The 24,512-nt window shown below is 32.7% G+C and overlaps 4 protein-coding genes, 2 non-coding genes and 1 pseudogene across 7 annotated transcripts; 4 read left to right on the top strand and 3 right to left on the bottom strand.

The window, feature by feature from the left end:
- The first annotated feature begins 280 nt into the window (after window positions 1–280).
- On the top strand, window positions 281–4,927 carry LOC107926567 (mitochondrial inner membrane protease ATP23-like; annotated as a pseudogene).
- Window positions 4,928–8,299: 3,372 nt separating this feature from the next.
- Window positions 8,300–8,371, bottom strand: TRNAT-UGU (transfer RNA threonine (anticodon UGU)). Its single transcript has one exon. It is a non-coding gene; the product is annotated as a tRNA-Thr (tRNA).
- Window positions 8,372–9,370: 999 nt separating this feature from the next.
- Window positions 9,371–9,442, top strand: TRNAT-UGU (transfer RNA threonine (anticodon UGU)). The gene has a single exon. It is a non-coding gene; the product is annotated as a tRNA-Thr (tRNA).
- A 504-nt stretch (window positions 9,443–9,946) lies between these two features.
- Window positions 9,947–13,610, top strand: LOC107926569 (proteasome subunit beta type-7-A). 2 transcript variants are annotated; one of them, XM_016857455.2, is made up of 10 exons: window positions 9,947–10,089; window positions 10,189–10,381; window positions 11,246–11,387; window positions 11,538–11,634; window positions 11,723–11,792; window positions 11,888–11,992; window positions 12,214–12,312; window positions 12,404–12,491; window positions 12,825–12,876; window positions 13,300–13,610. In XM_016857455.2, exons 2-10 carry the CDS (start codon window positions 10,238–10,240, stop codon window positions 13,328–13,330), a joined length of 828 nt encoding a protein of 275 aa, XP_016712944.2. In that variant the 5' UTR covers window positions 9,947–10,089; window positions 10,189–10,237; the 3' UTR covers window positions 13,331–13,610. The 2 variants fall into 2 exon arrangements, with proteins under 2 accessions (XP_016712944.2, XP_016712946.2); XM_016857457.2 differs by lacking the exon at window positions 12,825–12,876 and having other exon boundaries at window positions 9,964–10,089.
- A 1,483-nt stretch (window positions 13,611–15,093) lies between these two features.
- Window positions 15,094–17,683, top strand: LOC107926356 (ras-related protein RABB1b). The gene is made up of 6 exons (XM_016857195.2): window positions 15,094–15,326; window positions 15,432–15,571; window positions 16,376–16,458; window positions 16,634–16,838; window positions 17,154–17,222; window positions 17,418–17,683. The coding sequence occupies exons 1-6, from the start codon at window positions 15,281–15,283 to the stop codon at window positions 17,505–17,507; spliced, it is 633 nt and encodes a 210-aa protein (XP_016712684.1). The 5' UTR covers window positions 15,094–15,280; the 3' UTR covers window positions 17,508–17,683.
- A 75-nt stretch (window positions 17,684–17,758) lies between these two features.
- LOC107926354 (pre-rRNA-processing protein ESF2) lies at window positions 17,759–20,140 on the bottom strand. The gene is made up of 8 exons (XM_016857194.2): window positions 20,004–20,140; window positions 19,557–19,821; window positions 19,379–19,448; window positions 19,215–19,282; window positions 18,726–18,815; window positions 18,482–18,612; window positions 18,151–18,297; window positions 17,759–18,060 (listed from the first exon to the last, which is right to left on the bottom strand). The coding sequence occupies exons 2-8, from the start codon at window positions 19,810–19,812 to the stop codon at window positions 18,043–18,045; spliced, it is 780 nt and encodes a 259-aa protein (XP_016712683.1). The 5' UTR covers window positions 19,813–19,821; window positions 20,004–20,140; the 3' UTR covers window positions 17,759–18,042.
- A 1,416-nt stretch (window positions 20,141–21,556) lies between these two features.
- LOC107926366 (E3 ubiquitin-protein ligase RGLG2) lies at window positions 21,557–24,318 on the bottom strand. The gene is made up of 9 exons (XM_016857206.2): window positions 23,664–24,318; window positions 23,508–23,592; window positions 23,279–23,419; window positions 23,089–23,202; window positions 22,833–23,010; window positions 22,654–22,759; window positions 22,434–22,561; window positions 22,166–22,349; window positions 21,557–22,088 (listed from the first exon to the last, which is right to left on the bottom strand). The coding sequence occupies exons 1-9, from the start codon at window positions 23,931–23,933 to the stop codon at window positions 21,948–21,950; spliced, it is 1,347 nt and encodes a 448-aa protein (XP_016712695.1). The 5' UTR covers window positions 23,934–24,318; the 3' UTR covers window positions 21,557–21,947.
- Window positions 24,319–24,512: the final 194 nt, after the last annotated feature.

Genomic DNA, 24,512 nt, shown 5'->3' with positions numbered 1-24,512 from the left:
TTATATATCGAAAAATTGATCTATTTCTTTAATTTTTTTTAAATCAGCCTTTGCCTATTTATTTATTATTATTATCATTTTTTGTGTGCATATTTGGAATAGCTCCAATGGTGAAATTTTTGAGGGAGCACATGGAGAAAGCTGGGCGTAAGGTAGGAGATAATTTCATCAAGGCAGTTAACTGCAATAGCCAGATGGCTGGATGCTATACTCGCGGCGAATCTTTATATGATTAATCCAATTAAAACAGTTTCTGGATCGGTTAATGCAATATGATTAATAATAGATGCCTTCTCTTTATATGGTTGTGTGTGTGTGTGTGTGTGGCAACGATGTGAGGAATCAAGATAGCATCAATAAAACAGTCATGCATGAGCTTATTCATGCTTATGATGACTGTCGTCCTTCAAATCTAGATGGAGAAATTGTGCTCATCATGCTTGTAGTGAGGTTTGTTTAGTTTAATGTCCGGCATTTGGTTTCTCAGTACATTTGGTATGTAAATGTCTTCACTTCTTCTTCTATGATTGGAGATTCGTGCTAACCATCTAATTGGTAATTGCCACTACAAAGGGGAATTGCTGCAGGGTTTTATGAAGATCAGCCCCCCCCCCCCTTATCTTGTTTCATTAAGAAACTTTAGATTTTCTTTTTGAAGTTGCAACCATATCAACAATTCCGATCAGTACCAATCATTTCAATCAATTGAATTAAATTTCTGACTCAACTTTAACTAACCAACTAACCAGAAAGAAAACTCACACATGATTTACACATACTGGGTTTCAAACTTGAGTGTTCAAAGTCCTAGGGACTCCGCCTTTTACAAAACAACATGGGCTTCATTGGTAGAAACTTTTAGATTTGAATCTGTCTAAAGGGGCTTCAATGGACCCTTATCTCTAAAACTTGTTTGTTATTTATCTTGCTTTACTCGTGCAATACCTTGAAGGTTGTATATCAGTTGCTTTGACTGCAAAGGTCTGATTATCTTGCAAGAGGGTTAGCATTGTATGAACCGAACTCTCAAGTAGGAATTGTGCTATGAACATGATTCGAATAAAACATTAAGGGGTTGAGTTCCCTAAAAAGAACTCAGCCTCAATTTTTCAATTCTTTCTTTGCATAAAATATGAAAATAGCTCAAGTGGCAGATATTTGGAAGAGGAAGAGGACTCGACACCTCTGTGCATAACAGATTCATGTTGAGAGACACACGTTTGACTCTCCCTTCGCATCTACTTCTTCCCAATCTATGTTGCTTTGATTTTTCATTTTTTCTTAGAGTACTTGTGTTTGACACAAATTTAGAAATGGGTATAGGATATGACTCTTTAAGGACCCTCTGGTACTTAGAAAAAAGAACGCATTGGACTCATCCCAATATCCGACCCTCAAACTTGAGTTGAGCAACAAAGTTGCCACTTACCCACCCTTGGTTCCAGCTTGTTATAGTGTTGCACTTAGTGAGCTAGAATAAAGAAATTCGGGATGGCAACCAACCTTATCCTACTAAGGACTTATTTTTTGGTTCCTACCGAGTCTTAACCTATGTGTTCTTCTCTACATTTTGTTCAAGATATCATGTTCGTGATTTACTTTAAACTCAGTTATGATATATCTGATATGGTTTCTTTTATATTCTCTATCGAATCTAAGTAATTTATGTTTTGGTTCGAAAGGAATGCATGAGAAGAAAAGTTATGGGATCGCTGAGCGTTAACCCTTTCTGCTACGAAACAGCCGCAAAGGATGCCATGGAGGCTGTGTGGGATATCTGTTATAATGACACAAAGCCCTTTGACAGAGCTCCTTGAAAGACCAGTTTTTACTTGCCATTTTATTGCAAACAATTCTCGAATAAATCCTATTTTTGCATCATAGAATAGGAAGATGCCTTGGTTCTTCAATTTTAAGATAAAATCCATTTCTCTAAGAAAATTTTTCATTTCCTGATGATTTAACCGAAAATATTCCTTTTGAAATTGGGAAATGATATGATGGCATCTAATAAATGTAGGAATCGGTTTAAGGCAAGCCAATTTTACTCGTTCAATTTTGATCAAATAGATCAAATTTAGATGAATTAGTTGATTTGATGTGGTCAACCATTTTACTGATGTGGCATGACACCTTTGTTCTAGGTTTACGGGATCTGGCATATCTCTCATCTATTAGATTGATTCTTTTATAACACAACTGAGAAAAGTAATCTTTTTTGCTTAATAAAAACAATCAGAAACCCAAAACAGTACAAAATGGTAGAAGTATCTTACAAGAAATCTGAAGGATGCGCCATTAAGGAATGCCAAGACATGATTCAAAAAAGTTTACGGAGTAATATATCAATTCTTTTTTTTTAATCTTTTTTTTTTGCTAAAATGTATTAGTTTTCTTTTATTGGGGTTTTAGGCTAATAATCATTTCTGAATTATTGGGGGTTATTCATTGGGAAAACTGTGGGAAAAGTTAAATTTTGTTGCTTTACTTTCTTGAATGGAGTTTCAGGATTTTTCATTTTAGGGTTTTTCCTTCAAAAAGTTTGGGGGGGTTTTAGCTAATATATTCGGAACTAATAGTAAATCTTTTTTTGGCTTTGTAGATTGAGGTATTCAGTGTTCAAATCTAAGGGTTTGGGGTTCTGTTTTTTATCCTGTTTCTGAGATTTATCTAGAAGGAAATCAAATAATTCAAGGTTTTCATGATTTTTTGCTACGAAAGACTGAATTTCACAGTTTCCAAGTTTTATGTTTTTCTCCTTTTTTTTCCCCGCATTTCCTAGCACCGAACAGGTATATATATGATCGAATGGATCTAATTATTATTATTTTTTGTGTGTATATTTGGAATAGCTCCAATGGTGAAATTTTTGATGGCGCATATGGAGAAAACAGGGTGTAAGGTAGGAGATAATTTCATCAAGGCAGGTATTTGCAATAGGAAGATTGGTGGACAGTATGTCCTGGCAAAGGAGTAAGAATCTTTATACTCCTTTATGTTAGAAATATTGCTTTAAATTAATCCAATTAAAACAGTTTCTTGATCAGTTAATGCAATATGATTAATGGTTTATTTTAATAGGTACCTTCTCTTTATATGATTTTGTGTGTGTGTTTCTAGATAGTGGTGTGTAGCGACCAAGTGAGGATACAAGATGATGTCAATCAAGAAGTTATACGTCATCTTATTCATGCATATGATGAATGCCGTCCTTCAAATTTGGACTGGAGAAATTGTGCTCATCATGCCTGTAGTGAGGTTTGTCAAACTGAACTTTGTTTAATGTCCTGCACGTGGTTTCTCCTTGTATTTGGGTTCTCTCAGTACATTTGGTAAGTAGATGTTTTAACTTTTTTTCTTCTATTATTGCAGATTCGTGCTGGCCATCTAAGTGGTGATTGCCACTACAAACGGGAATTTCTGCGGGGTTTTATGAAGATAAGGGGCCATGAACAAGTGAGTTCTTTCCCCTCTTATATTGTTTCATTAAGTAACTTTAGTTTTTTTTATTTATTATTTTTTGAATTTACAACTATATCAACGCTTCCAATTAGAATCAATCATTACAAGCATTGAATTAAATAACTAACTCAACTCTAGTTACCAACTAATTAGAATAAATATGGAAGAAAACTCACATGATTTACACAACCCAGGTTTCATTGGCCGAAATTTTAGATTTGAATCTGTCTATAGGGGCATCAATTTAAATAAGTGTAAGGGTGGTAGTGAGATGGTACTCAATGAACCCTTATCTCTAAAACTTAGTTGTTTGTTATTATCTTATTTTACTAGCGCAATACCTTGAATTTGCAGTTTGGCTTATCTCTAGGCTGTATATCAGTTGGTTTGATTGCAAAGGTCTGATTATCAAGAGGGTTAGCATTGTATAAACTGAACTCTCAAGTAGGAGTTGTGCTATGAGCTTATCCTAAAATGAACTCAGCCTCTTCAATTCCTTGTTCAATTCTTTCTTTAAAATATGAACATAGCTTTATGAGGCAAATATTTTGACGAGGAAGAAGACTTGACACCTCTTTGCATAACATATTCATGTTGAGAAATACATGTTGGACCCTCCCTTCGAATCTACTTCTTTCCAATCTATGTTGCTCTGACTTTTCATTTTTCTTGAAGTACCCGTGTTTGACACATTTTTGGAAATGAGTCTAGGATATGGCTCTTTAAGGACCCATTGGTACATGGAAAAACTTCAAAAATGCATTGGACTCATATCCATGTCTGACACTCAAACCTAATTTTGAGCAACAAAGTTTCCACTTACCCACCCTTGGTTCCAGCTAAGCTAGAATAAAGAAATTTGTGATGGAAACCAACCTTATCCTATTAAGGACTTATTTATGCTAAACTTGTTTTTGGTTGCTATTGAGTTTTTACCTTGTTTGTTGTTTTTCTTTACATTTTGTTGAAGATATCATGTTTATGGTTTACTTTAAAGTTTAAACTCAGTAATGGTCTTTCTGATATAGTTTCTTCTGTATTCTCTATCAAATCCAAGTAATTTATGTTTTGATTTTGAAGGACTGTGTGAGAAGAAGAGTTATGAAATCGGTGATGGCTAACCCTTTCTGCTCCAAAACAGCCGCAAAGGATGCCATGGAGGCTGTGTGGGATATCTGTTATAATGACACAAAGCCCTTTGACAGAGCTCCTTGAAAGACCAGTTTTTACTTGCCATTTTATTGCAAACAATTCTTGAATAAATCCTATTTTTGCATCATAGAATAGGAAGATGCCTTAGTTCTTCAATTTTAAGATAAAATTCATTTCTCTAAGAAAATTTTTCATTCCCTGATGATTTAACCGAAAATATTCCTTTCGAAATTGGGAAATGATATGATGGCATCTAAAAAATGTAGAAATCGGTTTAAGGTAAACCCATTTTGCATCCAAATGCAAAAAATTTATCTATGTTGGTAATTATTTGTATTATTGTAGAAAAATACCCCCATAACACATCCAACACTCTAAACAAGGGTGGCAGTGACACCCACGTTGGCTTCAAATCAAGGGTCAATGTTGTTGGTAGTGCCAATTGGGGCAGTGTTGCTGCTAAACTCATTGCTTCTAACACGGTCAAGCTCAACTCTTTTCATGGTATTCTATTCTCCCATATAATATATATATTGATGTTGATATGGTTGAATGATGAAAATTTTGTTCATGTAATGAAAATTCAGATGTCATTAACAGAACTAATGTAAGCAACTAATTTGCAATTAGGGGTGAGTAAAATCCGATTCGATTCGAAAAACACGATAAAAATTTAAATTTTGAATTAAATTGTTTGAGTTATTTGAGTTAATCAAGTTATTAAGATCAACTCGAATAAAGAATTAAGTTTTTCAGTTTAACTCGAATATAAATTACACAATTCGAGTTATCCGAAAATCCGAATAAGAAAAGATAAAATTACGTCGTTTTGATAAATATTTACTTTTTTAAAAGTTAAAATTCAAAATAATTAAGTTAAAAGACAAAACTACGTTGTTTTGATAAATGTTTACCAATTAAGTTAAAAGATTAAATTATTATATTGTTCATGTAGTTAAATAATCTTGTACTTCATCTACTAGTTAAATAATCGGTCCATCTAAATACAACATTAAGTATAAATAATATGATTCGTCAACTTGACTAGAATTTTTTTAACTCGATGCAATTCGATTCAAAAAAAAAATTCAAATTGAGTTCGGTTGCTAAAATAGGATTTGTCAACTCGACTAACTCGAAAATTTTTTACTCGACTCAATCGAATACTTACCTCTATTTGCAACTTCTTCGTTTGTGTAAATGTCTAAACGGTGACCGGTTTGATTTATTTATTTTTAATGGGATCATGTTAGATATTTTGTTTTCTTTGTTCTATCTTGATTTGAAGTACCCATAACTAAAATTTATATTGGACATGTATCTATATCTGGCACTCATACATGAGCCTCGGTACCTCAATATGCTTAGTTCGATCATATTGCATGGGATTATGTGCAATACTAATGGTCAATCTATTGTCACGGTATAACTTCATTGGTCCACTCAATTTTATCTTCAAACCTTCTAATATAATTTTAACAACTCACAAATTCATTGGGTCATTGCTTTAAATTTAACTTCCACACTTGATCTAGCTACAATGTTCTATTTTTCACTCAGGTCACTAAGTTACTTTAAATTTAAGCCATTTTTTTAATTTGATTTAATTTTAATTAATTTATTCATTCTTTTTTAGGCATATACTTTCATTCTATGAATAATTGAGTTTCCAATTTAGCTTTGGGTCTCGGAAGAGAATTGTGAAGCTCATAATTTGTTAAACTCAAAAATATAAAAAATGAGGTGAATTCGTATTTTAAATCTTTCGTACACTTTTTTAAATGACGAGGAAATGAAAGAAATGTTTGGACATTTTAATTTATAGTGATTCAGTCCCAAATGTCTACCTCAACCAAAGATTTCTCAATCGACTATACTTGAATTGTTATTTTTTAAGAAAAAGATATAGACTTCGCAAGACTATCTTTTACTTAAAGCTTAGATAGAACCTTTCCCCCAAGCTTTTATAACTAAATTAGAATCCTTCCTAATTTTCGTGGCTCAACTAAAATTATTTACAAATTACTTAAGGTTTTATGCCTCAAAAACCTTAAGTAGTTTTTTGCAAGTGCAAGAAAAGATGTAAACATGAAGGCCTCTCAAAGGTGTGTGTGTGTTTACAAATGTTTAGCTCTCTCAAAGAATTGAAATGAAAATGATAAAAAGATCTAACAAAAAGCATCTAAGAGATATGTACAACCGAAAATATCAAGAAATAAATAATTTGATGTTTTTCTCCTTATTTTTATGCTTGGACATTCATCTTTTATGTCTTGATGTGTCTTTAACTTGTATTTATATCTAGGAACAAGTTTGTGGACGTTGATGACTATTGAGGATGAATTCTAGTCATTGAGAGCATTTATTTTACGCATTTAATGCAACTTGTAATAGTGTGTCTCAAGATAGACAAACATCAAAATTAAAGGTTACTTCTAAGCTAAGTCATGAAAATTATGTCATGAATCGAGATAGTAGCTTGATATAATTGAATTTGGTTGAACTGCTATTTTAATTAAACAGTTAAAATATGTACTTAATGAGTTTAAGGATTAATTTGTTTCTTTTCAGTATAGTATGCCATAATTTTTTTTTTGGTATAAATATTATGCCATAATTTTAAAAATATTAATTATGCTTCTCTTATGTTATATGGATGTATTTGGTCGATGCAATCATAAATGGAGACTATACAAAGTTTCTTATCATCATTTAATTGTTGTAAAGTTATATTTTTGATAAGTTCATTTTAAGATATAACAATCGTGTTTCGAGATAAATAATACATAGTCTTGAGTTAAGAACCTTTTTGCCTTTAGACAAGGCAATATAGAACCCTAAACATAGTTTGTTTCGTTTAGATTTCGAGACAAGAACTCCTCTATCTCGAGATACACTGTTTAAATTTGAAGATTGAGTTTTGTTTTGATTCTCAACTCTATAATTTAACCTATTAAGCTCCTATTTGAGTATAAAGAGATTAATTGATATTTGATTAGTGGCTATTTATGTATAGTTTCAAACTTTGAGAGAATAAATCAAAGTTGCTTCGACAATGTGATGTGATATGATGTGATGTCACATATTTAAATTTGGTGACTAAGTCGAGTTTAGGGTGTTACACTCCCGCCTTTTGACAAACCCCCAAAAAAATGATGAATTCAGACAGAATCTATTATGAGGCCTCAGTCAACTGGCCTAGAACAATACCGTAGAAATTCAGCACCTTGGATGGAGGGGAAGTGTGAACCCACCCTCCCAAGCATGGAGGGGTATGAGAAACCCAGGACGATCAAGGTCATACTCACAGAGGGCACTCAATGGCTCCGGTTCAGGGCATGGAAAAACTTGTGCTTGAAGTGGGGAATTTGCAACCACTACAATGAAGAAGGGCTTCGTACTCCTCTTTTCAAGTGGTGCAAGGAGTCAAGGGCCCAGTCACCCTTTTCTTGCACATTAGAGGAGGATTATTCTCCTTCTTCATCATTTCAACGGTGGAACAACTAGTTTCTCCTCCACGTCCAGCGAAATCCATGTTCGATTCAAAGAAATAAAGTAAAATAAAAACCAACAAGAAAACAAAAAATTTTATTTGCATTCAAGTCGAAAAGTGAGCAGGAAAAGTAGCAATTGAATTATAAGAAGATAAACAGAGAAGATTCGGAAAAAAAAATGACAGAAAGCATGCCCCCATGCAGGATCGAACTACAGACCTTCAGTTTACAAGACTGACGCTCTACCACTGAGCTATAGGGGCTTTGATGGAAAGAGAAATATTTTATATTTTATATTCTAATTGGCTCGCTGCACGTATCATGAGGATTTTTAATAATTAATCTTGGAAAAGATTCTGTTTTTTCCCCTGCATTACATGTCAAACCCAGACATGATATTTTTATTTTATTTTAATTATAATAAGTTACCAACTCAGATCAGATAATGGCCATTAACATTACATGCCAAACACAAACCTTGTGAGACTAAGGTATAAGAGAATTTTAAGTCCCATGCAATGAGTAGTGTATAAAGGGGCAATAAGGTCGAGGAAGCTTTGTCATGGTTTCATCCACATTCATCATAATCACTCAAAGCAGACAAAACTTTGTTGGAATGGGCATTCACCACTATGCTACACCCTTTGCTAAGCACTTCCCGTCCACTTTCTTTACCATAGCTAATCAAGCTTCTTTATCTGTTGCATCTTTGTGTTCAAAAAGTAACATATCATGGATGCATTTTTTCACTGAATTTATTTAACTATTACTCAAATAAAATATATTTTTAAAAATACTACGGAAGTTTTTTAAAATACTTGTTTCTAACACCTGCGTTTGATCTAATACTCAAAAATGAATATAAAAATACGATTTTTGAACCCTTCAAATACACAAGTCCAAGACATATAATCCATTAGTATATGAAAGTAATTTTATTTGATAATAATGAAAGCAATACATTAATACATATAAATGCTACATGTTTAAATTAGAGCTAAACCTTTTTATGATTTGATCATATAATGGCTAAACCTTTCAAAATGAGAAAAAAAATTAAGATGTGCTTAAATAAGGGCCAAATATTTCAAAATGGTTAAATAAATGACAAGAATATAAGATATTATAACGTTTTTATGAGTTAAATAGAAAAAATCCTTTTTATGAGTTGTAAACGTTTTTATGCTGTATGTAGGGGGAAAAAGATCTTTGCCAATTAGTATATAAAATATTAAAATATGTTCCGTACATTAAAAACAAAAGCCCCTATAGCTCAGTGGTAGAGTGTCAGTCTTGTAAACTGAAGGTCTGTAGTTCGATCCTGCATGTGGGCAATATTTCCGAGTTTATCAAGGCATATCTGTAATTTTTTTTTATATTTTGAATATTAAAAAGTCATTGAAAGAAAAATAAAGGTTAAAATGTGCCTATAGTTATTGTACTTTTGAAATTTAAGAATTTAGTCCTTATACTTGTATTTCTAGTAAATTAAGCCCTCTATTTTTTAGAATTTTAAATTCAGCTCCAATTGTTAACACTACTATTTTTTTTAAATTCAATATTAATCCAATTGTTAACACTACTATTTTTTTGTTAAATTCAATTTAATTACAATAATTTGTAATTACATGCTACTGAAATGTCATAGAAAAAAAATTAACCTAAAGCAATTAGCATTGTTAATAGTTAGACTAGAATTGAATTTTGAAATCTAAAATGTAGATGGACTAAATTTCTAAATATACAAGTACAAAGACTAAATGCATAATTTTCAAAAGTACAGGGACTATAGGTACTTTTTAACCAAAATAAAATCCCAAGCCGCACGAAAAGAGCACCTGATTGAAAATAAGTTATAAAAGAGACCCTTATTTGCAATCAATTGAAAAATTTGTTTCTTGTCAAATAGGTTTCCTTCCCTTTTTATCCTTCACTCAACTTCCAGTCTCTGACTCCGTTTGCATTCTCTCTCAGCTTTCCGGTGAGCTCTGCGGCAGTTAGTCTTTACTAATTAAAGTTTTAGTCTCTCTTTTTTTGCTTTAAATTTTATTCAGATTTGAAATTGTTCCTTCTTTTTTAGGTCGAAGAATCATTCAATTTAAGGGGAAAAAGAAAAAAAAATACCAAACATGTCGAAATCGGTGATTGAAATGCCTCCAAAGGGTGGGTTTAGCTTCGATCTTTGTAAAAGAAACGAGATGCTTTCAAAGAAAGGCGTTAATCCGCCGTCATTTCGTAAAACGGGTACCACAATTGTCGGCTTGATCTTCCAGGTACTGAATTTGAGGGGAAAAGTTAATTTCTGGGTTTTGGCCTTGTTGCTTGTTTTACCATGAAAAATCTGTTCTTTTGAGCTGATTTTAGTGTATATTTAGGTTCCACTCTTTTAGCTATATTTAGTGTGTTATATGGATACTTTTTGGGGGTTTTGATTGGTTGATAGTGGGAGGTTTCAATATTTTATTGCAGTTTCTGTTGATTTTAAGATTAAGGAGTCGAAGAAGGGATGAATTGTACTAATAGTTTGCTATATGACATAGTGAAGCTTGATTTTTAGTGTTGTTAGCCATTGCCTACTGGGTGATTCTTCCAAGTGGGTTATGTGAAGGTGAATCTGGAAACATTTTGGTTATAGTTGTAGGCTTTAGGATTTTTGTTTAAGTGGCTGTTTCATGAGATATGTCTCTGCTATCGTGAATTCAGGCTCGAGATTTTTATCACTGCAACTAATGATGAGCCCCTTGAAAAGCTGAAATAATGAGAATAATTATGTGAATAAATATAGCTGGAATATTAACTGATGTGATTGGCTTCTTGGTCTGTTTAAGTTTAATGGCGATCATGGTTCTTTGTGGTTTATAATGTTGATATATATAGTTTATAAGACTGAAACTGAGATGATGATTGTTGGTTAATATCTGATGCGGAACTTAAAAAACCAGTAGTTGCCACCATGTTATTGTGAACTTGCCGATTGCTTTATCTTTTCCTTTTATCTTCAAGCATATCATAAATTGATGTGCAGATATCTGGAACTTACTTCCCCTTATTTGTTTTGTATATCTAGGTTATTATGTTGACACTTGTTGTGATGCTAGTTATGCAATGCCTTTGATTTTACTTGAATTTTTGTATAGGATGGTGTAATTCTTGGAGCAGACACTAGAGCAACTGAAGGACTTATAGTTTGCGATAAAAATTGTGAAAAAATTCATTACATGGCCCCGAACATTTACTGTTGTGGAGCTGGAACTGCTGCTGACACAGAGGCTGTAACTGGTACTTTTTGAAATTGGCCTTTAATATAGTTCTACAAAATCAGTAGTTTCTTCAACTTGAATGCTTGAACACCTCGGTTATAAGCTGTTATTTTCACATTCTCATTTTACTGTTACTAAGCCATTGTTATACTCTTATGCTTATGCTCAGACATGGTCAGTTCACAGCTCCAGTTACACCGCTATCATACTGGTAGAGAGTCCAGGGTTGTGACAGCATTGACCCTTCTCAAGAGACACCTTTTCAAGTAATCTTTTTTTGCGTTTCGATATTTTTTGACTGACAACATAACTCTGCATGGTCATGTGATTCTAATTGCTTACCAATTTGCCCAGCTACCAAGGCTATGTTTCTGCTGCTTTGGTACTAGGTGGTGTAGATGTCACTGGGCCTCATTTGCATACTGTGAGTTTTCTTTATCCATTTGGGCTTCAAAATGACAATAGCTTTCCTTCTCTATTAGTTTAAATTCTTATTTCTGCAATGCTTAAATTCTGCAGATATATCCCCATGGGTCAACTGACACATTGCCATTTGCTACAATGGGTTCTGGTTCCCTGGCAGCAATGGCTGTATTTGAATCAAAATACAGGGAAGGCCTTACTGTAAGTTCACCTATTCCCTTCTTTTGGTCTCTTGAAGATTAAAGAGTTAGACTACCCTAACATGTTCTCTGATTATGGGGTTCTCTTATGTTTTCCATTTTAATAAAAATATTTCATGCCTTTATAGCTACAGAAGAAAAATAAATCAGCAATATTCAATTTGCAGCAACTACACCTATTTTGATCTATTGATACTAAGGTCACTGGTTTTTCTCTTTCAGAGAAACGAAGGAATAGAACTTGTCACTGAGGCTATATGCTCTGGTATCTTCAATGACCTCGGTAGTGGAAGCAATGTTGATATTTGTGTAATAACTAAGGTTTGTTGTTATGAACCAGCCTCTTTTTGTTAAGGGACATCCTAGGTTCATTTTGATCTCAAGCTTCTCATTTTAATGAATCATGTCTCAGGGTGGCAAAGAATACTTGAGGAACCATTTACAACCTAATCCTCGAACTTACACCAGCTCCAAAGGCTATTCTTTTCCCAAGAAGACAGGTTAGTTTTGTGCTTTACATTTTCAATCCATTTCAACTATGAAGAACAATCTCATTCTGTTTCCATTTTTTGAAAAAAACAAGAAGATGCCATATGTCTACTATCAGAGGTTTTGATGTAGCATAATAAAACTGTGGTTACTAGTATGTTTTGTTGATAGCAAAGAATTTGAATGTCAAGCAAGTCCACTCAAATGACCTTAATAAGTGATTTAATCTACGTTATTCAGACTCGTGTGTTGGATATGGGTATGCATCTGACAGAGTATATCCAATTATTTAAAACTTTTCTATATATTTGGAGGGCTTTTAAAAGGTTATATCCTTGTAACTGTGTCCAAAATGGTGTTGGAGTTAAGTGCTTCAAGAAAAACTAAGACGCGAAGGTAAACGGGTCAGGTCAATTTGGATTTTAAAATTTACGGGTTATTTAGGGTTCAGATCCTTTCAAGTGTAGGTTATTTTGGTTTGGGTAATTTTCTGCTCGGGTTATTTAATTCTGCTAGTTGGTTTTTTTCAGATTAGGTCGTCTCAGGTTTAGGGCATTTTGGATTAGTTGTTTAGCTCATTTCCGGTTTAAGTTATTTTGAGTTTTAGCCATTTTGGATTTGAGTTATTTTCGGGTTCAGATTCAGGTTTTTGGCTTTTCATAATCAAATTAGATTGGGTTGAGTTTGGTTGACTTAATCTGAATGTTGTTTGATTTTAATCAAGTGAAGTCTACAGAGTTTCATGGACGAACAAGATAATGTAGCATGTTCCAAGTTTAATATGATATGTTGCTTGATTTTAATTTCTATGGTTTGCAGAGGTCCTCTTGACAAAAATCATACCCCTTAAGGAGAAAGTGGAGATCATCGAAGGAGGCGACGCCATGGAAGAATGAAGCACTTACGCAACTGATGATTAGTATATCAACTCTCTAGCGTTCATTTATGCTCTATCAAAGAACTATTTTCTGATCAGTATTGTGCAATTGCTCATCTGTTTGACCAAAGATTTTGTTGGTAATCAAACCTTTTGAGTTTGTTTTAACATTGCAGTAATATGGTAATTTACCCTCAAAAACCTTCATTCTATGCCTAATATTTCAATACATAAAATTCCGGATTGTCATTTACTTTTTTTTTTATATATATATTTTTTATTTTAGGTTGGCTATTAGTAAGTTTTCGATGACTAAAAATAAAATTATAAAAAAGTAATTAAATTTTTACTAAATTATTAAAATATTTAACCGACGGTTGATGTGATTGTTAAATCATTGTTTATTGTGTATGTAATTTTTTACTTGGGTTTAAAACACCCTTTTTATTATTTAATGAATTACCCTAACTTACTATGTTTTAGGTTTTTCTAAGGTTAGTATTTTATTGAGTAAATTTAACAAATTAACCGAAAATCAACAAACTTAAGAAATTACTCTCATATAAATTAAATTATATTTTCATTAGAGTAATTTTGTCTCTTATTATATAGAATAATAAATTAATAAAGATTTTAAATCTAATACACAACATATAATAAACAATTAACTTTACAACTATAATCACCCTCCTTGAGAAAAAAACCTACTGCTAATTTTTAAAATTATCATTATATCAAAAAATGTTATTTTCTAAAAGAAAATTAATCATATGTATATTCTCACTTGTTACATAACCTAATATTTTTAATTATTCTTCATTATTATTTTTACTACTTTTAATTATTTTTCCGTGATTTGTAGTGAACTATAATTTATTTTTTAGGTTAGAATATGTTATTAATTCTCTATACTCTTTATAAATTTAAAATTTATCTTCATATTTTTATTTATAGGAATTCAGTTCCTATACTTTTCAGATTTCAAAATTTAAGTTCAACAGTTAACACATTCAAATTCATTACGATGTCACCTTTTGTAAGTTATATAGCTATCAAATGAATTTTTTTTTATTATTTCACACAAATAAGTTTAACCAAAAAAATTAACAATAGTAGCAATAGAACTTGAATTTTGAAATATAAAAAGTAAAAAGATTAAATTTTTGAAAATAAAATTACAAATCACCCTAACCGTAACAAATCTATTAGATTAAATTTTTTTCCATATTATTATTATTTAGATATGTTCATGGGCTAAATTACTCGCATAGATCTAAATGCCAGCTTGAAATTTGGGATAATTTGAGTAAAATATTAAGCTCCCTTAAAATATAGGCTGGGCTCAGGTTTGAACACTTTATATTATATAAGGCCCAATCTCGACCCGGCCTGTTTTTAAATTTATGATATTTTATATTATGTTATTTTTATATATTATGTAATTTAGAATATATTAAAAAATAATTTATATTAAATATATAATACTACTATAATATAAACATTAAAATGATGTTAAGATAACTATATAAAAAATTTAATAAATAAAATTATTAAATGTTAAAATAACATAATATAAATATTTTTAAAAAAAAATAATATGAATGGTTCTAAAATTGGTTTGAATTAATCATTAAATAAGTATTAAATATGATAATATCATGCTTAAAACTGACCTAAACCCGACTCATGAGCCCCTCTATTATTAGTATTAGTATTGCAGTAATTAAAACTTTAATTCATTGTTAATTAAAAGAGTTTTATTAAAAAAAAGAGTATTAAAATGAAAACAAGAAACCAAAACTTGAACTAAACCAATCACAAATCATCATCTTCTTTAATATCCTCCTTTTTCGTCGTCTGAAAGTATTATTTACAGATAGAAGGAAGAAGAAGAAAGCTTGAGAAACGTCATCCTATTCAACCATGTCTTACGACTATCTTTTCAAGTACATTATCATCGGTGACACTGGTTAATTCTCTCTCTCTCTTTCTCTGCGTCTGCTTAAATCTCCCCATTTGGGTTTTCTTTTCTTTTCTTTTTTAAATTTCTTTTTCAATTGGTGTGTTGGTGCAGGCGTGGGAAAATCATGTTTGCTCTTGCAGTTTACAGATAAAAGATTCCAACCGGTTCATGATCTAACCATCGGTGTTGAATTCGGTGCTCGGATGGTCACCGTTGATGGCAGACCCATCAAACTTCAAATTTGGGATACTGTAATTACCTTCACTCTTAAGTCATATTTTTTTATTCATTTTTGTATTTTTTGGTGAAAAGGGTATGAATAACTTAGGAAAGATTTGGATTTCTTTTAAAATCTTTTCTTGTATAATTTTATATGTTTTCTTTGGCTGTTTATAGAAATGGGTGCTTAAAATTAATGGAGTTTTTGGCTGTTAGGCTTAGATGATTTCAGTTCAGGATACAAAGAAGATGGTGACAGAATTCCATAGGAGTTTAATTTTGTTTTATGTGAAATGATTGACATAGTGTTGGCTGGCTTATGGATTATGTTTATCAGAGTGTGAGTGTAGGATATTGGTATATATTTAACACGTTCAACTTCCTTTTTTATAATTTTACCATGATGGTCATACTGAGGTGTTAAACGTAAGTGTCAGACATTAGTACTTCAAATAAAGAATCAAAACAAGGGATTTAGGGTTTATGTGTTGGGAATTTGTGAGTGTATAGAAAGTGCATTAGTCCTTCTAATGCCTTTTCTTTTATGAAATTATATTTTTAGCAATACATCAATGCATTAGGTATTTTGTTCAGTTGTGTCATAGGAGTTCCTTTTGATGAAAAGGAGATCATAGTTATTCATTTGTTAGTTACTTCCTACTCAAGCAATGGTGAATCAGTGAAATGTAGCTTATTAATGAACTTAATGGCTTCTTTTATCTCAATCACAATGTTTTTGTTGATCATTTTTCCTTCCGTTATTCAATAATTTGATGATCTTTTTAGAAAAGAGCTTTTCTTTTGCTTATATCTCTCTCTCTCTATATATATATCAGGCTGGACAAGAATCCTTCAGATCCATCACCAGATCTTACTACAGAGGAGCAGCAGGAGCTCTTCTTGTCTATGATATAACCAGGTGAGATATCAATTATCTTTGGCTTCTATGTTATAACCGCCTGATATAGATTAGAAGAAATGAACGCTCCAACAGCTTGCGTCTTGCCTGTTGTAGCTTTTGCTTCGAGATTTTTCACCAGTTCTTGTATATTTGAAGGGTCTTGTACTGAACTGCAAGTTGTAAACTTGATCAGGAGAGAGACATTTAATCATCTAGCTAGCTGGTTGGAGGATGCTCGACAGCATGCGAATCCAAACATGGCGGTCACGGTCATTGGAAACAAATGTGATCTTTCTCAACGGAGGGCTGTTAGCAAAGAAGAGGGTGAACAGTTTGCAAAGGATTATGGACTTTCATTCTTGGAAACTTCTGCAAGGACATCTCAAAATGCTGAAGAGGTAAGTGTCATCCTCCAAGGATCTCCAAATATAGTATCATATTGTTTTTATATTAGTAAAAACACCATGGAGGCTTTGTACTAGGAGTCAAATTGTATTTTGCCTCATTTAATAAAAAATAGGCAAATTAGCTTGTGCATTAAATCGAAAAGTAAATTCATCATTTTTGTTAAAAATTTCTCCATTTTTACTGTTAAAATTGGAATGATTGGCGTAATTACCAAACGAAGGCACGTAAAAGTCACATTGTGCTTTTACCACTGTTTTTGTTACTTTTGATGAATGATCAAATGGTAATATCGTATTGTCTTGTAGGCATTCATAATGACTGCTGCAAAGATCCTTCGGAACATTCAAGAAGGAATCTTTGATCCATCCAATGAGGTAAATTACCAATGTTGTTCTGATCTTTCGTTTTTTATGTTATCTTTTAAAGACCCTCAAAATCTTAAAAAAACTTAAACCCTGTGCCGGACACATTATTCCCATACTCACACTTAAGTCCAAGTAGGCCTTACTCCGTAAACAGTGTCAGCGTCTCGTGTATCTTACTGAAACGACTGATGAACTAAAATGCAGTCATGCGGCATCAAGACCGGCTACGGACGTGGACAAGGTACATTGGGTACAAGTGGAACCGTTGGTCAGACAGGCGGCTGTTGCGGTTAGCAGGCAAAAAGAATATATGTGCCTGTATTTGATCCTTCAATTCATTACTACATCACATTTCTTTGATTCATATATTCTTAATGGTGTTCTTGAACTATAGCAAGCACACTGAATGTACAAAACTGTCTTCTTTTTTTCTTTGTACCGAACTCGAATCGAAATATTCATATTTGCCTAATTTTAATCCGAGTTATTTGCATATTAATGATTGTTATCCGAGGGTAACTAACTGATACATGAAATAGAAAGAATTCAACCAAGACTTGTTTCTTTATTGAGACATTAATCATATCGAAAATACAAGGATAGGGTTGTTCTACATTGGTGTAAATCCGGATTAAAACTTGGAACAACTACAAAAGTTCGATGGACCTAAGCTAAGAGCAAGTATTCGTTCGAGAAAAATCGGGTATCAGAGGCTTACTCTATTTCCAAAATCCCCTGATGAGAAACATAAAGTAATTGAATAATAAATAGAGAAATACCTATATAATATGACTTGTTGTGCCAACCTAGCGCTTTTAGACCTTGATTACTAAACCCGAGAAAATATCTGCAAATGCCATTGGAAGAAAGCTTCAGGGATCAATACAAGAGAAAACAAATAAAATTGTTAGTTACTTGCTTATCAAGCAATACTCACCCCTGCAAGAACATCTTTAGAGAGTCTCGGTTTGCCTTGAGATGTATCGACTACAACTGATTTTTTCTGTGGAAATTGGCGGATCACCTTATTCTGGCTAACCGGCAGCTCGGAGTTCATTCCAGACTCCTCTTGCACCTTTTGCTTCTGCAGAAAGTCAAACACAAAGGAATCAAACATGCATGCAAAATCGTGTATTTGGTTTTGTTCGAGGAAATTACAAGAGTAAACTAAGCACGTGAAATTCAGCCAAGAAACTATGAAGCATCAAGTAGATATGGATTTACATTGATCACAAGCAATGAGTTATATCGAAAAAGTAGTTGTTTACCTTCTTCATTCGCTCTTCAATTGAACTTAGCTTACGAGATTGGTCAACCTTCGAAAGATAGAAATCACGCTCCCTCTTGGCAGCAGAGATTTCTAAAGCCAACTTCTGCTCCCTAATTGCACTCTTGTAAGCTATATGAGAAAAGAAATCAACTCAGACACAATCAATATAAACATTGCACATATATAATTATATATAGCACCAAAATCATTGCAAAACAGAGAAATATAAACCAATGAGTTACCAATTTCTTCAGTAAGATCATCCCATTTGAATTTACTCAAGTATTTGATATTCCAAATGTCATAATAGAACGATGACCTCTTCCTCCCACCTAATCACAGTGAAAAAGACCAAAATCGTAAGGACACACAATATCATCACAAAATGCTAATACATAAGGTAATAGAATCACAGAAGCCCCTGTATTAGGAATCAGAATGCATTTCACTCCCTTTACTCAAAAAATTGGCAAATTAGTCATTGTACATTAGATCAGAGAGCAAATTTAAATTTTCTGATATGTGTATATATCGGACACAATCATATTTAAATTTTCTTTTTAAAGATTATCAATATATTTGGAGGATTCTTGGAGGGTCATATCCCCATTCCATATATGAAAGAGTTAGACATGGGTGTAGAACACGGGTATTTCAAGCAAAAAGAAGAGTCTGACAGACATAGATAGAGATTATAAAAAAGAAACACAATATAACATTTTTTTCCATACCAATTTGTTCACCGTTTAACATATTAGCAACCCTCTTTGCAATCCCTTTTCTAGCAAATTCAACCCACCTAGAGAAAAAAAAAACAATGAACTCATTGTTAAACCATAAAAAGCCTTATAAATTCACAATAAACTATGGTTAGCTAAGCTATACAATGACATACCCTTCAGAAAATTCTTGTTCTTGAACTTTAGAAGGTCTAGGGCGTTTACCTTTTACTTGGGGTTGATGGCCTGCATTAATAAAACTAATAAAAACCCAATCCTTTTTCAAATATAATAACTAAAGAAGAACAAAAAGAAGCCATTTTTGAGGTGTGAATTTCACTGATATTAACTCACCGGAAGGAGTGAGATAAATCCTAAGAATTTCACCATACTGAGAAAGCAATTGGCGTAGTTTAACATGATCCATATGCGGTGGAACTCTGCTTAAATAACAAACCCCACGATTATCAGCATCACCACCTTCCTTCAACAATTTCTTCTTTTTCCTCTTCTTATTCTGGCTTTTGGGTATATTATTTTCATCTTCAAAGCCATCATCATCATTATCATCAACATCAACATCAAACTCTCGGTTTTCTTCTTCAGTCATTGAAGCTTCCTTTTTTTTTTCAGTTTCAGCAAAAAAACCCATAGTCAGATTTCAAATACCCTTCAAAGGGTTCCAAATAGAAGTATGTAGCGGTGTCTCGGCAGCTATTTCGCGCCGTCAGCCAGCGCTAAAGAACTCAACAGCAGATAACTCAAAATTTGATTAATCAAGTTTAGGGTTTAAAAAATTACCTTATTTAATATCTTGGTCTGCCGGAAAAAGAGGGCTCCGGTGAGGCACTGGAGGAGAGCGGTGAGAAGCTTGTTTGGCGGCGGGGAATGTGTGATGAGATGAGAGTGGGTCGAGAATTTTTGAAGGAAAATTTAGAAAAAAAAAATAAGTAAAATAAAATTTGTATATAATTTGGGTGGGTAGCCTGTCTGGCCCAATGGGTTCGATTCGAATTGGACCGGGTTTTTAAAGTTTAGTTCGGCCGGCTCGTTTTATTTCGAATTTAAATTAAATAGTAAAATTATTTTATTTAAATTTAAGTTATGAACTAATTAAATTATCACACATACAGTTTTTAATTGAATAAAAATATTTAGAATTTTTTATCCAAATATTGTGAATTTAATAAAAAATTATAAAAATAGTGTTTTTTTTGCCGAATATGATATTATTGTTATTAGCAATTGTTAATATATATTATTACAAGTCCTAGGTAGAGTTGATTGTGGACTGGTCTAGGTCTGTTCTCAACAAAATTTTAGGTTCAGACCCGGCCTAAAAAATAAGTTTAAATTTTTATCTAATCCTGACCTGAATTATAGAAGTCAAACCCAAGTCTAGCCCGGCTCAGCTCATATTAATTTTTTTAGATTATTTTATTATATACAACAAATTTAAAATATATATAGTATATCAAATACACTTAAAAACATTAAAATAAATATTAAAACAACAAACAAATTGAAAATACATTAAAAAATTTTATATTAAGATAGTTGCAACTAAAACAATAGCAAAATTAATAATAAAACATAAGTTCTACAATATCTAAATAATATTAAAAAAAATAGTGAAACAACATTATAAACTGTAGCAAAAATATAAAAAATCACAAAAAAACACCGAAACAAAAAAAAAGTAAAAGTAGAAAAAAAAAAGCACCAAAACACCAAGAACAATAAAAAAATAGCAAGATAATTTTTATTAAAAAATAATTAATTTATTCTGGCTTGGCCTCGGCCAAAAAACTTTTACTCAATGCAAGACCTATTAATTTTTTGTCCAAACTCATTTTTCATACATATATTTTTATCCAAATCTTCTCCTTTTTTTGGGAGGGCCTTCGGGCCAAGCTAAGCAACCCAAACCCTGATCAAGTTTAATCTTATGGTCTCAATTGACATGCTTTTGACATGCAAGATACTTATCATAGCAACATAATCTATCTAAATATCCATTTTTTAAAATTAATAGAAGATAATCTTAAAGTTATAATAATTAGATTTTACACCCCGGGATGTCAACCATTAATTATAAATAAATTTATCTTATAATAATAATTATTTTTTAATATTTATGTAAATAAATTTAGAAATATATTCAAATGAAATACAATAAACTAAGAAATCAAACCCTAAAATAATTATAATTTGTCAAACCTCTTTAAATATTTCTAACAATCTCTAAAAATAAATAATATAAATAAACTCTCGAGTGATACAAATACAAGAAAATTAATTAAAACACAATCCAAAAAAATCTACACAATGTGAATAAATAGATAATACAAATATATATAATAATAATTTTATATAAATTAATTAGTATACATTATATGTGTATATATAATATAAATAAGGTTTTGATTATATATATGCTCTTATAATGCCTAGAACTACCCATAATCTATTCTCAACTCTTAAATAGGTGGATAATGCGCTTCAGTATACTTTAGCCTATGTCCTCCTGTATTGGCAACAATGTCAATGCCAATCGAGTTAAGACCCAACCTACAAAAAGTGTTTAATATTATGCTATGGAGCTTGAAAATACAATTGATTGTAATTTTACAAGGAAACAATGAGAAACAAATGAATTTTCAATCAAAATATCAGAAAATCTAACATCATCAAACCTATTTACTATTTGCATCTTATCAACAACAAATTACTAAAAGAATATGATCACAAGTATAGCTTCAATTTCGTTCCGATCGGACTCCGGCATATCGGACATGTCTCAAGATCTTTCGAACATTCTTCACATGTCTGATGGCCGCAACCAAATGCCATGTCTTTCGAGTTATCAAGACAAATGGGACAAAGCTGTTCCAAAACAACCGTAAATAGGATTAAATTTCAACATTAGTTAGTTATACATGTATATATATGAAGTTCCATACCTGGCTATCGTAAATGGAAATTGGAGCTGAGGGTGTTGGGCTGATATGACTCGTATTTTCTGGACAGGGTGGGACGCTTGGTTGGAAACCGGTACGGCAAGACGGTTTCGAGCTGTTGAAATATGGGGCATCGTAAGTACGCGGAGGTAGGGGAACTCTATGCGGTTCATTTCCTGTCCGATTGCTGCCAGAAAATAAATCGGAAATCGTCATCATAACTTCGAGTTTGCAAAAGGTTCAAAATGGATAGCGAAGTAAGTATTGTTACCCCAAAATGTTAAGCTCAATGGTAGCTTTGTACTGTGATGGAATCTCCATTAAGGCAGTTTGTGCAAATTCCGTTTCCTTGCGCGATGGAGTTGTATTCTTCGACATAATTTCCGTGAAATTCACGAACTAGAAAAACCGAATCGCAGCAAGAACGAGCTTAATAACTGAAGCATGAACGATATCGAACGTTAAACATTTTGTGTGCAATCAGAAATTACCCGGAAATTATCAAAAGCTCGAGCTGGAATGTTGTCGTCGAACTCTTTCATCATGTCCCACGGTCCATCTCCGACACCGACCAATATAATCGACAATGGAAGCTTGCTGTAATAAACAAAACAACATGTAAGACAATGAGAAAAACGAAATCGAATGAAGCAGGATCCATAATGTTTACCTTGCTTGTACTATGACATCAATAGTTTTCTGCTCTTGCGGACTTAGCCGATCCCGTCCAGTATCGGTACTTTTAGTTACCTGCCCATCGGCGATTATCACTAACACATGGTACTGGCCACAGCTCTGCTCGACAATGGTCATTGCCATTTCGATGATAGGAGCGAACGACGTAGGTCCTAAGTAACAATTACTAATCGGATTAGCTGCAGAAGGTAACTCGAAACAGGGATGAAAAAGGGAAGATTAGCCGAAACCTGCAAGACGTAGATGAGGCACGAGTTCTCTATATCGGCTTAAGACTTCCTCGAATCCGTTACAAAATCGGTTATCCGGGCAAAAACTGAAGACATCTTGATCATGTGTTGATGCTGTCAATGAATAGTGTCGAAATTTAAACCAATTGGCATCTCAAAAGGGAAAAACAAACACGAAATTAGTCCGTACCATCACCGAATCCGAAACAAGGAATCAAATTATCTTCATCAAAGACAGATAAGGTTTTCCCAATGATCGATATTGCCTGTTCATATGGATTCAAGTCATTTCCGATATGGTGTAAACTTTTGCCATTGAATGATCTTTTACCTACAAAACAAGTCATATTCAGCACGTAAAACGGCGCATAACATATATTACCGGCGCGGCGGCGCGCTTTTAAGACATCGATCTTAACCTGTCCACATATTGCTCTTCGTGAAATCGATACCGACAATGAGATTCGATGATTCGAGTCCAGCATTCGCAAGAGCCTCCGTTACCTATGTAGTCAACCGGGGAAAAAAATAAATAAACTTGTAACACAAGTAATCAATATAACAGATATACATACCTGATCTAAGGAGTTGTAGCTATCTGCAATACTAGAATACCTCCTCTGCAACATCGTTTTATCATTTCCATGGTCTCGTGTATGCGGATAATATGGCGGCTCGTGTTGCAAATGCGGATAATATTGCGGAGAAGCGTAGCTGTACTTGGGGCTTTCTGGATCATATGAAGACTGAGGATAGAAAAAATACGAATCCCATGACGATAATGAATTAGAACGATTCGACGAACTCTGTCTCCAACTTCCCTCTTTCGAATTAGTACTTCCCATCAACTCCAAATTTTTCCAGAAATTCCAAAAATCAGTGAAGATCAACAAGTAAAGCTAAAATATAAGGATACCCTTTAAACCAAAACGACTATATATATACAAGCTAGCAAGAAATGAAGAGATAAAAGGATATGGAATATTTGTGACTTTCCAAGAAAGTTCAAAATTTTCTACTTTACCAAACAATCAAGTGATCAATTCAGAAACGGATGCCAGCTAAAAGTATATTCTCAAATGAAGAAAATTTTGAAGATTTTAAAGCGTAAAAGTAAACTACTTTAAGACTTAAGGGATCAAAGAGAAAAAAATTCACATGGCTTTGATTGAATCATAGGAAGTTGCTGAGTTTTTTACATTGCTTCAATGGAGGATAATATAGGTGTCTACTTTGCTTTTGAATTTCTAGATCAATTATTGATTGAAACCCAAAAAGAAAAACAAAGGTTAAATTTTGTTATTAGTTCTTATACTTTGTAAAAGTTGTGAATTTAGTCTTTACACTTTAATTTGATTAATTTTAGTGTTTGTACTTTTTTGACACAAAAGTAACATTTAAATTCACTTGGTTGAATTCAATTA

The sequence above is a fragment of the Gossypium hirsutum genome, chromosome A07, assembly GCF_007990345.1.
Source record: "Gossypium hirsutum isolate 1008001.06 chromosome A07, Gossypium_hirsutum_v2.1, whole genome shotgun sequence".
In the NCBI taxonomy this organism is placed as follows: Eukaryota; Viridiplantae; Streptophyta; class Magnoliopsida; order Malvales; family Malvaceae; genus Gossypium; species Gossypium hirsutum.
This window is presented reverse-complemented; position numbering and strand designations above follow the sequence as displayed.

Bases quoted from the DNA above. Each gene is read 5' to 3' on its own strand.
- LOC107926354 (XM_016857194.2), bottom strand. From the start codon at position 19,812: ATGACTGAAGAAGAAAACCGAGAGTTTGATGTTGATGTTGATGATAAT. The intron at 19,283-19,378 runs GTATGTCATTGT...TTTTTTCTCTAG, and splicing joins GAACAAGAATTTTCTGAAGG to GTGGGTTGAATTTGCTAGAA. The intron at 18,816-19,214 runs GTATGGAAAAAA...CACTGTGATTAG, and splicing joins GTTAAACGGTGAACAAATTG to GTGGGAGGAAGAGGTCATCG.
- LOC107926569 (XM_016857455.2), top strand. From the start codon at position 10,238: ATGTCGAAATCGGTGATTGAAATGCCTCCAAAGGGTGGGTTTAGCTTC. The intron at 11,993-12,213 runs GTAAGTTCACCT...TTTCTCTTTCAG, and splicing joins AATACAGGGAAGGCCTTACT to AGAAACGAAGGAATAGAACT. The intron at 12,877-13,299 runs GTAAACGGGTCA...TATGGTTTGCAG, and splicing joins AGAAAAACTAAGACGCGAAG to AGGTCCTCTTGACAAAAATC.
- LOC107926366 (XM_016857206.2), bottom strand. From the start codon at position 23,933: ATGGGAAGTACTAATTCGAAAGAGGGAAGTTGGAGACAGAGTTCGTCG. The intron at 23,593-23,663 runs GTATGTATATCT...TTGACTACATAG, and splicing joins GCTACAACTCCTTAGATCAG to GTAACGGAGGCTCTTGCGAA. The intron at 22,089-22,165 runs GTATGGAACTTC...GTTTTGGAACAG, and splicing joins TTTCCATTTACGATAGCCAG to CTTTGTCCCATTTGTCTTGA.
- LOC107926356 (XM_016857195.2), top strand. From the start codon at position 15,281: ATGTCTTACGACTATCTTTTCAAGTACATTATCATCGGTGACACTG. The intron at 15,572-16,375 runs GTAATTACCTTC...TATATATATCAG, and splicing joins AACTTCAAATTTGGGATACT to GCTGGACAAGAATCCTTCAG. The intron at 17,223-17,417 runs GTAAATTACCAA...ACTAAAATGCAG, and splicing joins TCTTTGATCCATCCAATGAG to TCATGCGGCATCAAGACCGG.